This window comes from Pterocles gutturalis, unplaced genomic scaffold (assembly GCF_000699245.1).
Source record: "Pterocles gutturalis isolate BGI_N339 unplaced genomic scaffold, ASM69924v1 scaffold20886, whole genome shotgun sequence".
In the NCBI taxonomy this organism is placed as follows: domain Eukaryota; kingdom Metazoa; phylum Chordata; class Aves; order Pterocliformes; family Pteroclidae; genus Pterocles; species Pterocles gutturalis.
In genome coordinates, this window is record NW_010100892.1 from 37,920 (window position 1) to 50,455 (window position 12,536).

At 37.7% G+C, this 12,536-nt stretch overlaps 1 protein-coding gene across 1 annotated transcript in view; it reads right to left on the reverse strand.

Moving 5' to 3' along the window:
• SEPT7 (septin 7) overlaps nt 1-12,190 on the reverse strand; it is a 29,368-nt gene extending 17,178 nt beyond the window's left edge. Inside the window, exons 1-5 of the mRNA XM_010081535.1 lie at nt 12,164-12,190; nt 9,777-9,890; nt 3,589-3,689; nt 2,874-3,008; nt 254-371 (exon numbers count right to left, since the gene is read on the reverse strand). Of these exons, the coding sequence (XP_010079837.1) occupies nt 254-371; nt 2,874-3,008; nt 3,589-3,689; nt 9,777-9,890; nt 12,164-12,190 (495 nt within the window). The remainder of the gene's footprint in view (nt 1-253; nt 372-2,873; nt 3,009-3,588; nt 3,690-9,776; nt 9,891-12,163) is intronic.
• Nucleotides 12,191-12,536: the final 346 nt, after the last annotated feature.

Here is a 12,536-nt window from a genome sequence, read left to right on the forward strand (position 1 = left end):
TATCTCAGCAGTGAATTATTTCACTTGCCAAGAATCATACTACACTTGAAACCTCTTCCCCTGAGGACAGAAACAAGATTATTTCACCAAGAAATATAATTAAATCTAGAGATATATACATTACTTAGCTTTGCTGTCTCAAGTCGTTGCTTCAGGGTTTGAACTTTGCATGTACGAAGTCAAATCTCACCATTTCCATAAGGATCAACTTACTAAATTATCTTGTGTTATAAATACTAATCTTTCAACTCACCTGTTTTTTAAACTGTTGGCATTCTTCAGGTGTAAGTGTGTCCGCTTTGGCAATAAGTGGAATGATATTCACTTTTTCATGCAGGCGCTTCATAAACTCTATATCCAAAGGCTTAAGTCTGAAAGACAGCATTAGAACTTTGCAATTTACATTAATTAAACAAGAATGTACAAATTATTTGAGATTTGTCCTGACAACTACTCTTAAGACACTGATTTACGTCTGATAGATGCTTGAATGAAATTCAAAAGACTAACTGCAACTGCTGTAGGAAATCCCCTAGAATTTTATAATACCAGAAGAACCAGTCATAAGGTAATATCACTTGTAGTTGCAAGACTTCTGCTAGGTGAAATTACACTCATTTAAGCAAGTGGTAAGAACTCTCCTACCAGGTAGTAAAGCTCTTGTCATTAGCTGGAAGACAGTCCTATTTAAAGCCTCACGGGTAAGAGTTTACAGCTGTGAATCACACTCTCTTGACACACACAGTTTCAGTTCCTGAAAGTCACATTTATTTGTATGATTCTTCCTGAGAGTTGGCTGTGAGAATTTTTTAATACATTAGGTTGCTGAAGACAGTAAACTATGACCTGCATGAAGTAGAAATATCTTGCCTCTAAATTGCTATGTATAAAAAAAAAAACATTATGAAAGTGGATGACAGTAACACAAAAACTAAAACACCCACCATATAGTATACAAAACCATTAATGTGGACCAAAGGGGTCAGTATTTCGTGATTGCTGAAGTAAAGCCAGAGAGGTTTTGATGCATTAATGCTTCAGAATTATAGCAAGTTTAGTCAGGCTTAAAGGATTCACTTAACAGATTTAACAAGATTATTTCTCATATAAAATAAATTAGGATTAAATGGAAGGACCTACCCTGCATTTTTTTTTTCTTTATAAATTGTAACAAGCTAGCTTTTACAAATGTATTAAGTCATAAGGACACACAGAAGTTCACCTATAAATCCTTTAATTCAATGTAAATACAATTGTGCATTAAGAGTGAAGAGTACACCACCGACGGGTTATTTGTGCTGCTGTCTGCACAGGAAACATGACCGAAGACTGCACCACCACAAAAACCAGGTAGGAAGTGAGCAAAGTCCTTTCAGAGAAGACAGTCTCTTGAAAGAGGAAATCAATGCTAATAGCAGCACCAATTTTCTGTATTCCGTTAATTTCCTTAATTGGATGACAATCCCAAGCATTTACTCCAGTAACTGAAAAACACTATGCAAATCTAGCTCAACTTTATGCTTTTTTCCCTCCAGGAATAACAAGAAATACCTGTACAAGGAACATACTTTTCCAGCATTTAGCTTCACAAATTTAGCGACCAAAATTTAGTTTATTTGAAGCATGTCCTTTATTTTTCCTTACAAACAATTTGTATCTCCCACTGTTTTAGAAAGTTTTAAAAGATAAAAGGGGAGCATGGGGGTGTGGAGGGAAGACAAATGTTTAAGAATCTGAAAGTCAGCTCAAAAAAGATTGACTATCACAAGGAACGGATCATCCTCCCTTCATTTAAATGACATTTTGATTTTGCACACTAGTAAAACAGTGTACGCTAAGGATTCAAGTGTTTGCCTTTAAAACTGACATGCATGTTGAGCAAAACTGACATTACAAACATGCTCAGTGAACAACAACAACAAAATGTTTAATTAAGGCAAGTCTACTACGAAAAAACTTTTCTCCGCCCCCCAATATTTCTTTCCAAATTTGAGAAGTCTGTCTAGTTCAAAATAATTAAACCATTCCAATGCCAGCTACAGAAGCTCAGTGTAATAGCTGGCGTTTTTCACTGCCAGAGGAATATTCCTCAGAATTCCTTTGCTACTCCCTTCAACAAGTTTTACTACTTTTGACCCATACAATAGAATAAGTTACTTATCTTGTCCTCCTTCTGGTTTTGAAGGTATAACTTAAGAGTCTCTGACAAATTTAATCAGTTATAATCCAATGATAAAATGCTAAGCAACCAATTTCAAATACAGTCAATCTGCTTCTAATATACCCTGGAAATGCAGTTCTCTCTCTCTACCACTAGATAGAAGTCTGATCAAGTTAAAAACTAAACAGGGGCGGAAGACTGCACGATGACTTAAAACAATCCAGAATGCCTATATTGGAATTGCCACTAGACAAAAGATTACACGCTAGGTCAATCAAAGCATGCTAATAAGGATGCATAAAACCTCCTATCTTCAATTTATCATGAAAATCAAAGGGAGGGAGGAAGAATGGAAAGGAAAAATCCTGTCGCTTAAACTGTAAAGCAGCTTCTGCTTCCAATGTGAACAAGACATATAGATCACAAATAGACCTGGCACTTGTGAACATCTATATATTTTTAATTGTTCTACTACTAATTTTCTTGTTATGTAATTAATGTGCCATCATGTTTTCTGGTGTTTTAACTTATTACTTGTCTGGCTTGCTGATGTTTGACAAGCCAAAGTAAGCTTTGAAATTAAGCATGGTCTGCAGGCCATTAAAAAAATCCTATTTGTAACTTATTACATAACCAAGAATGCCAAATTTGAATGTTTACCTCAGATAAAAGACAGAGAGAAAGGAAGCAGAAAAAATACACTAATACAAACCCATGTCCTGAAGGAGCAATGAAGTATAAACAACACTGCACTCTATTATCTGGCATTTGACGTCTGTTCACTCGAGATTCTGCATTCAGGTAGTCCTCAAATTTACTGTCAATGTAGTCAATAACTGGCTGCCAACTGCAGAGGTTACATGAATAAAAACCTGTAAGTTATATCATTTATGTAAAAAAAGTCTGTCTTTACTCTGAAATAGATGTACACTATTTCCCCATGGCTTGCCTTTTTTTTTTTTAAAGACATTTCAGCACAGCACATTTTAAGTGACCAGCTCCTTAACAAACAGAGTTACACAGCTCTGAAGATACAATCTGTGAGTTCACTGAAAAACCCTTTCAAACACAATTACCTTCATTGTAATAGCATTAAATAGAACACTTAAGAACAGTAGCCAAAGAAACATGCTTTACTGGTCACATCTTGTGACAGAAGTCTGTTCTGCACACTGCATGTGAGGACAAACAGCTAAATGCTCCATTCAGTTTAAACGGAAAAAGCTCACAGCATTTCAATCGAGTTATAGAGGTACTTGGAACTACAGTAGTTAAGCTTTTCAGATAAGTGAAAATTTTCAAGTGTTAGTATTTCAACTGAAGACCAAAGTGTGCATTTAAGAAAAATATTACAAGGTATTACATCACACACACACACTAAATACAATTCAGAATTGTTGTGGGAGAACATACAGAGAATCTCTTACCAATTACTATTATCCACAGCATCTCCAAATCCTGGTGTGTCAACTATTGTAAGTAGTAACTGAACACCACCTTCTTTGATTAAAACTTTTGACTGCTCAACCTGTAAAATGAATAAGGTAAGATTAAATTTTTAGCAGTTTAGTCACCCATCTTAAACACTGGGAAAAGCATTCAGTGAAGAAGTCTCACAAAGAATCGCTAACTTTTCTGCTTTGCTTAAAAAAAATCACAGTAACTTGATATTCAATTATTTTTTAAAGAAAAAAAAGGGTCATAATTTAAATAAAGTCAGTAACAAAAGAACCCATCTAAGTATATAGGCTGTCTCAACATCTGAACTCCTGTCGAAACAGAAAAAACCCTAACCAACAATACTAATACCGGTGTTATAAAAAAAAAAAAGTTCTGAGAATAACCAGACATCCTGACAAAACCATGCATTATACCTGAAGAAATTGTGAACTTCAGTCACTTCAAGTAAAATTACACTTTTCAAACCTTAGACACTACATTTCTAGTCCTGTTAATGTATTTTTATACATTTATTCTTCAGCTATTATAATGCTTGGGAAAGGAATCCCAGAAAGTGATGGCTTCCTATTACAAACCGATTGCTATTGGAAAGTAACACAATCTAGCTGCAATCTGCTGAGCTAGACCTCACGTGACCATAATGTATTGGTTCCTGTTAGCTCAGGTCACTGATGGAAACCTGGCTCAGAAGGCAGCTGCACCAGCACAAGGCATGATGCAAGATGCGGGCGTGGGAATGCATGCCTCCCGTTGTGACCACCCACCTGCAGCACAACTCAGCTTGCAGTCAGCATGTTGTCGAACACATCAAGCATGTCACGACACAACAAATTTAGGCTAAAGAGCAGTTGGACTGCTACCCCCTTCTTTCTGCTAATACCACAGTAGTTATTGATAATGCCAACGTTGGGTGTACCTGCCTGAGAAAGTGCTGGACACCACCGTCCTATCAGTCAGTCTGATCCGCAGCAGCAAGAAACTACAAACTCATGCTAGCATTTCGGCTCTTCCCAATTGCTCACCCATTTAATAATAGTTTTTCTCCTGATACTAAGAACATATCTATTAACTAGCGATGCTGTTTTCTAGATACAGATTCAAGAAATCAACTGTGCGAGCCATTCATTGAGAGCCACACACGAGTTGGCAGACATCGATGCTGCCTCATTGCTCATTGCTTAATATTTCTTAAGCCTCATGAACCCTAACAGAGAAGATAAAAGAAAGTTATATTCAGCTAGGTGAACACCTGCAAGAATGTTCAGTAATGAACTTTCAGAAGGAGTAGAAACTTGGATAATAAATCCTATCTGACTTGGTCTCTTGACCAGCTCAAGATCCGAGAGAGATCGTATCAATGCTGCTTAAGGTCTTGCACATCCCCATTCTATAGGTGAAACAGACTCTCTCACAGCCACACCTGAACATTGCTGCAAACACTTTGCAACCACTGGTTATGTGATGCAACGTGATGCAATACAAGATAAATTAACACACTGCAGAAAATCAAACTTAATACCTCTTGCACAAGCAAAACATTGATTCTGAGTCAAAAGAGAACATACAGAAACACCGAAAAAAGTAACTAACTGCAAAGAAAGCTCCATATTTAACCTCTGAGTATGCAGGATGCTGTTTTTACCTGCTCATCAGTAGGGACCCTATCCAAGTCAGATCAATCACTTTCACTGCTAGGTCTCAAAAAATTAACTCAGCTACGCTATGGCTGTCTACAGCATGCAACTGTCATGAGCTGGTGGCTTACCTAACAAAAAGACAAAAACGTGTCAGTAAGGCAGCTCAATAAAACAGAAGTCCCCAACACTGGGCTACCCAGATGCTAGTCATAGAAGAATCTAGGTTGGTGTGGACTTCAAGGCCACCCTGTCAATTTCCTACTTGAGCAGGCCTTACTGCAAGCTTAGGAAGGCAAAAAAAAATTAAAACCCCCACCCAACTCACACACACCAGCCTAAGACACCACCAAGTTACCCTTTCACTACCTGTATAATTCCTATCCTTCTGAAAGTGTGCAGTCCAAAGCCGTGAGAACCTAGGAATACATGCAGTGCTTTAAAAACTTATGTTTTAATTATGTGAATGTATTTTCCCCCCCTCAATAGTTCTACAGAGAAATGTTATTGTGCACAATCAATGCCAGAAGTCAAGACAGTAATCCCCAGCCACAGAGTCAACTCAGCCAAGAGTTTACTACTCACAGGCTTTAGCACACAAGAGATTAACTCCTGATTCCTCACATTCTTTTTGCTATCTTGCATATAGTAACCACAAAGCTCTCCTATAACCAAGCTTCTCTCCAAGTATAAGAAACTCGTAACACTTTCAAAATACTAGAGATGATAATGTTATGAGCTGTACTCTTGCCAAGTGCGACAAGGTATCAGCTTTATTCTCCAGCACAAAAATTCCCAGCAAGAACTTTCATTATTAAGCACTCACAGTGGAATGCTTTTGCAAAAGGAGCAATTAATAAAGCATTATCTTGAATGTGTGTTTATAACAAAGGAAAAGGAAGGTCAGGAGATCCTCAGAAATGCCACACCAAACATTTTTCCTGGTTCTGTATGACTGTAAAATACAAGGGCGGCTGAATTTGTGAAGTCACCTTCTGAGAAATGGCCTGCAGTAACTAAATCTCTGCAGACAGTGCTAATACCTTACTGGGTGGTGAGGATTTCAATTTATTCTTACTTTTCATAAATTAATGTAGGTACCTTGCTATCAGAGCAGAGTTTTCAAAAATCTACAGAACAAGAAGTTTAGTTCAATTTAGTTCATCAAATTCCATCTCCTGTGCTTGTCCTGTGGGGAATCAGACCATATCCACCACATATTTAAAGTGGTAGACACAACTGGCAAGAGACCAGTAAGGTAAAGAACCTGCCATAAAGCCTCTGTAAAGCTGGATTTTTTCTAGCATAAATGAATGTTTCCATACATGGACAAAGGCACAGAAAGCAGCAGCATCTGGAAAAGATCCAGCAAATCACTGTAAACTAGTGTCATCCATAGTTAAGCATCCAACTGGACTCAATCATCTGATTTACAAGTATTCCCAAAGGATTCATGGAAAACATTAGTTCAAGTCTCGGAATTTGAAACTTTTTAATGAAAGTCTCCTCCAAACGGCCATTTTCCCATGCACTCCAGTCCGCTGGGTCACACGGGTCTCCTTGGCAGCTACTACACAGTATTCATGGCTTGATGCTTGTTACAGCTTGACTACTTTTAACGGATTAAGCAACCCTTTACCATATGCCATTTAAGATCACCCAATAATGATCAGATAAAGCATATTTCATACCCCATCATTTCTGAAGAAGTTTCCTTTGATTTCATCTGACATCAAATCACTTACTATTAACTGGTTTTCTGTGTTTTCCATGAAATTAATACAAAGGACCTGCCCCACAAAACAACTTCAAACTGCAATTGTTTTCAAGCCCAAACCACAGTTTCTATTTATCTGTGTGAGACTCTCTTACACAATTCCTGATCAATAAGTTATTCCCACTATGTAAGAGCAGGCAATTATTACCACCAAGATTTTAGGATGTGCTGGTGGTCTGTCTCATCTCTACTCTAGAAAACCCTTGACATCCTCAACTTAGAAAGGTTTACACTGGCAAAGAGTACAAATCTCAGTGATCCAGAGAGCAGCTGCCACTGTTAATTATTTGATTAAATAACTGACTGGAATCACCTCCACATCATACACATAGTTGCTAGCACACACAATCTTCAAGGCTGTAAGGGTGAAACAATTTTATCCTTAGATATTGACACTGAAATAAGACAGTTTCAGTGTCCATCTTAAAATGCTACACAGTGATTTTTCATCCATCACAAGAAGTAACTGAAAGCAAAGCAATGCTGTGCTACAAGTATACTCAAAAAAATACTCATTAGATAAAATAAGCAACAGTTTCTAAGGGGGAAGGTGGTCTTTAGATATATTTTATTCTAATCATACTATTTGCTGGGTCATTATACACCCCAATTCACCATGGAAAAACAGTTTTGGCTAGCTCTTGGCCACCCTCAGGCTTTAGCTCACACTGTGGAAGCAGGAAAAAATGCAATGGCTACAATAAATACCTGGGTTGTTTTTTTCCCCCCAGCTTTACATTAAAAAAAAAAAAAAAAAAAAAATCAGTGGGGCTTCCTTAAAAGTATGGGTTTTTTTCTTCAACCAGTAAATTAATAAAAATCCAACCATCTAATCTTGCCACCTAACAGATGAAAGAACCTAACTCAGATTCCAGAAGGTCCATACACACAGTTCTGGTTTAATTTTTCTCACACTGATCCACCTTTAGCCATGGTGAGACTGCTGTTATCTTTGAAAGATGCCTTGGTTTTTGTTTTTGTTTGTTTGTTTTGAGTTTGTTTGTGTAAATTTTTCCCATGATTCTTCCTAATTTAAGAAAAAAAAAATCCTACAATGACAGGGAATCCAACCCACCGTTATTTAAACTATAATTCAATGAACATAACCTGAATTAGTTTACCTTCAGCCAAACCAATGCGTAATCAACAGTAATGAAATCACTCTAAGTCCTCTTCTAATAAAAAAGAACCCACCCTTCTACTTAGTTTTCCAACACTCACTGATTATTTCATTAATAAGTATATTATACCAAAACTTAACTATTTGCACACCTTTGCCATCCCACTTAACAGGTACGTAAATTCTCTTCTCTTTGAAACAGGTACCTAAATTCAACCCTTCTAGTTCAAATAATGGACTAATGCCCCTGCTAGCAAGCTTTTAAGTTCATTTTGTCAATCACTATGGTTTCACATTAAACCAATAAAATAGCCTACAAGACATGACCAAAGCTTAGAAAAACTTAAATATATTGTTAATCCAAATCAGCATGTTCAAATGTCTTATTCCAAATAAATAAATAAAAATTCTGCAACCAATGCATTTTGTGTTAGTATTCAGGACTTTGATGTTGAGCTAACTGACAGCAATGTCATTTAACTTTCTTAGTATGAGCATAACTAACTTCTTCCTGGCCCTCTGGTAATTATTCAGTGTTCTAGATTGGATTAAAAACACCCCCTTACCCAAAAGCTCAAACAAAACCAAACCAAAAACCTCACAAAACAGTGAGATCAGTGGATCATAGCACTAGAGCACAGCTATTTGATAACACTGAATAAAAAAAGCATTCAGTTTTATAGCTTCTGTTCAGCACCTTGCATACCCTCCTAACTTGACACAAGGCTTAATCACTTTATGACTCTGTAATTGGACAGTCGCTTCAGCCACAGCTGAGGTGGAAGCAGCTGGTATTTTGCAGCTGGTATTTTGCCAAACCAAACAAACTGCTGGACAACAGCCACCAATGGTGAGCACCCTCAGTCCTCACCTGTACGAAGCTAGATTATCACAAGCTATCTTCATCAAAAATCTTAAGCAAGTGTCTGACAAGCATCATGAGAGATGAACGGAGCTCATGCATTCAGCTGCACAGCTGTGGAGGCTGAAAATACCCAGTAAAATGTAATGATTTCCTGAACTACCCATAACATTATTTCATTATTTCTTAGTATTAGGGGTTTTATTTTTCATTATTTTTTTATACTACAAAATGCATGCTCTTTTTCCCCTGAGAGAAAAATATAATTGATTAGTAGCAAATTATTACACAAAACAAATGGATCAAGTTCAGTTTTTCAGTCTTTGACTAAATATTTCAGTTGTATCATATACTTCCAGGAATATCATCTCTGTACTTATGCAGAAATCCTTTAATACACACTTTCTAAAAGCCTGCCGTAGAGGGTTTAGTGCACATCTACATATTTCTACAGACATACTCAATATTTTAATTGATAATAAAACATTCAATTTCTGAACAGGATTGCACGCCTGTGATATTTCTAAAGCACACATAGCACACAATTTTCAGGGCTCCCACACTTCAACAGGCTACAAGCTTCATAACCTGGAAGTTTTGTGTAGCTAAGGTACACCAAAAGACACACTGAATATTTCCTAGTGGTTCACATCCTGGCTAAACTTATTTGAAATATAGGTGCTTGTGGGACCACTGTATCCCCTTACATTACTAAACTTCAAGTTATGTCATTCAGGCTGCAGTTTTTTCACCAGACATACCTGTACAGTCTTTTTAATTCTGTGTGAAGGACCTGGATACTCTGGAGAATACAATTCTGTTAAGAATAATGAGTTGATTAATGTTGATTTTCCCAGACCAGATTCACCTAGAAGAAAAAAAGATCAGTTTCAGTAAAACCAGGAATATCACACTGAGTATAAACATTTAGATCTACATTTCAAATACTCTTGAAACATATTACCTGAAAACATACACTGCACTTTGAAGGCTTTAGGAATCAATCACCTTTTCCAGTTTTAAGGAAAACCTTGCAAATCCAGCTGTCACAGTGGGATTCTATAGACATTCATTTTTTCTGATCACATTAAGTACTGAATGCATTTAGTGCTTCTCTATCGCTCCTATTACAACACACAAAGATATCACCCCACATTAAAGTTTATAAACAAGCTATTTTCCCAGTATTACTTCCTACTGTGATGCCAAAGCAGATTAAGTTCTCCTTTATTTCAAGTATTGTTTGAGGGTCTTATTGTCAGAGAGGGGTAAAAAGAAAAAAAAAATTTAAAAAATAATAATAATAAAAAAGAGACAGATTATTTTGGTCTAACTCTTAAAGCCACAAAAGCTAAAATGAAGTTCCAGAACTATGTGGTTTGCCTGGGAATTTTGTTGTTGTTGGGGCAGGGAAGGAGGATTGCATTTTGTTTGGTTGGTTTTTGGCAATTTGTTCATAAGCAACAATAATTCAGTCTTGCTAATGAATCTGGAGAAACTACTACCATGACAATCCAAGCAAATACAGTTACAATTCCCACAGCAAAAATTACCCCTCATGCAGCTCTACAGAGACAGGAGCAAGAATTTCAGATCAACTACTTATTACACTATTTAAAAGACGAGTCGTTTGCTTATTTTTCTATTGTAAAGAAACTACTTCAACATGACAATTCGCGCTGGCATGAGAACTAAGGAAAAAAGTATACAAAAGTAATACTTTCTGTTTAATTTTTCATATGCAGTGCTGTTAGTATCTTGACCTAAACAGAAACAGTCACACAGAAATTTGCTCTTAAGTTAATGAATTTGGGGGCAAACTACTGGTGACACACTTTCACTGAGGGAGGAAAAGGAGCTGCACTGCCTCCACACTTTGAAAAGAAAAAACCTAACTCGCTAATCCTCCCCATCCCCAAACAAACACTGTTTGATTTAAAGACAAAACTCAAAAAGTTTCATAACTTGTCTTGAGCCACATGTCCTGGGCTAATGCAAAAACCCAGGAGTGACAAAGAAAGTAGTTACAAACCTCAGCAGACAAGACCTTGTCTCCACTGTAATAGCCAGCTCGATTTCATACCCAAGGTAGCTTATACACATCAGCCCTCTCGATTACAACGGTGTGGCTCCAAGTCTCTGCAGTACCGATCAACACAATCTGATTAGCTATGCTGTAAACAGATTAGCAGCTGATGAAATGCTGCAACCAGAGCTCCTTGCAGGCTGGCTGCGTTATTAGTAGTGCTTGTTCTCCAAATCCCACTCTGTCCGACAGATGAGCTAACCTGTGCTGCAGGCAGGGGCTGGCTCCAGCCGGGAAGACGGGCTGTGGCAGCCAAGGAACAAGGAGATACTCAAGCCATAACCTCAAGATTGCAGTGCTGGGAACACTAACCCCAAACACAACAGCTATATGCGAGCCAGAACTGACAGGTTCACTGCCAAGCATTTCATCACTACCACTGCAGATTTTGCGTTTTTCCGTGGTCAGATACATTAGACATTTCAGAACTAGGCAGTAAGTACAGTGCCTTAAAGTGTCCAGTTGTAAGGGACTCTACTTCTCCTCTGCACTTGGAAAAATCTTTAGTGCAGGGTCAGCTGCAGCTGAGTGTTCCCTACCAAGTTTGCAATAGAAAGAAGCTTCCCAAAATCCCAGCTTTCCAACCTCATAGCTGCAGACAGTTTGAAGCTTAACCTTCTCCACCTCACAACTCTGCTCAAGTTGCACGTATCATTCCAATTAAACTGAAAAGTTTGTTATCCACCCTACTGAGCCCCTCAAGAGGAGGGTTCCAATTTTGCAATGTACGATTCATATCCTTTCAGCAAACGTTGCTTTTTTAGTTTACCATAATCTTGCAAAAGGCTCTCTACTACACTGTTGAAGAAAGATTTGTGTATCAGATTCCAGTTCGATACACAAAAAGGGTTGTCCCTTCTATTACAGTTATTGCTGGTCTTAACATGCTACAGAATTTAAAGTGGAAAACACTCAGAACAAGCACTTCTCCCAAAAATCACAGTGCTTGTCAAGTTGCCATTGAAATTCAACATATGGAGAAAAGATTTTCAGCTTTGAAAGAATGTGATGGAAAACTAGCAACTCTCCCTAGATGGTTCCTGCAGCTGCAGCTCTCCATACCGAGTAGTTCCGGAACTGCTGAAGCATTACGCCTGGGTAGATTTGAGGTTTGTCACTCCTCCCCCTTCCAATAGTAAGGATGGGAGGCAGTTTAGAGCTGAAATTACTGAAAAGACAAGTATGCTAAGAATATTTATGCACCACCTTGTTGCTAAAGGTGTCCAGCCTTCTAGATACACATATCCATGCTAACTTTAACTAGCCAGTGCAGATTATAACAGTTTAAACTGCCTAACTGCTACCAGTAACTGAAGTACTACACGTGTTTGTATCAATACAGCAATCCTGGATGCAGTTGTGCCGTAGACCATCTAGCAGTCAACACCTATATGGTAGTAAAAGGCTATAATATCAAATAAAACAATTACACTGA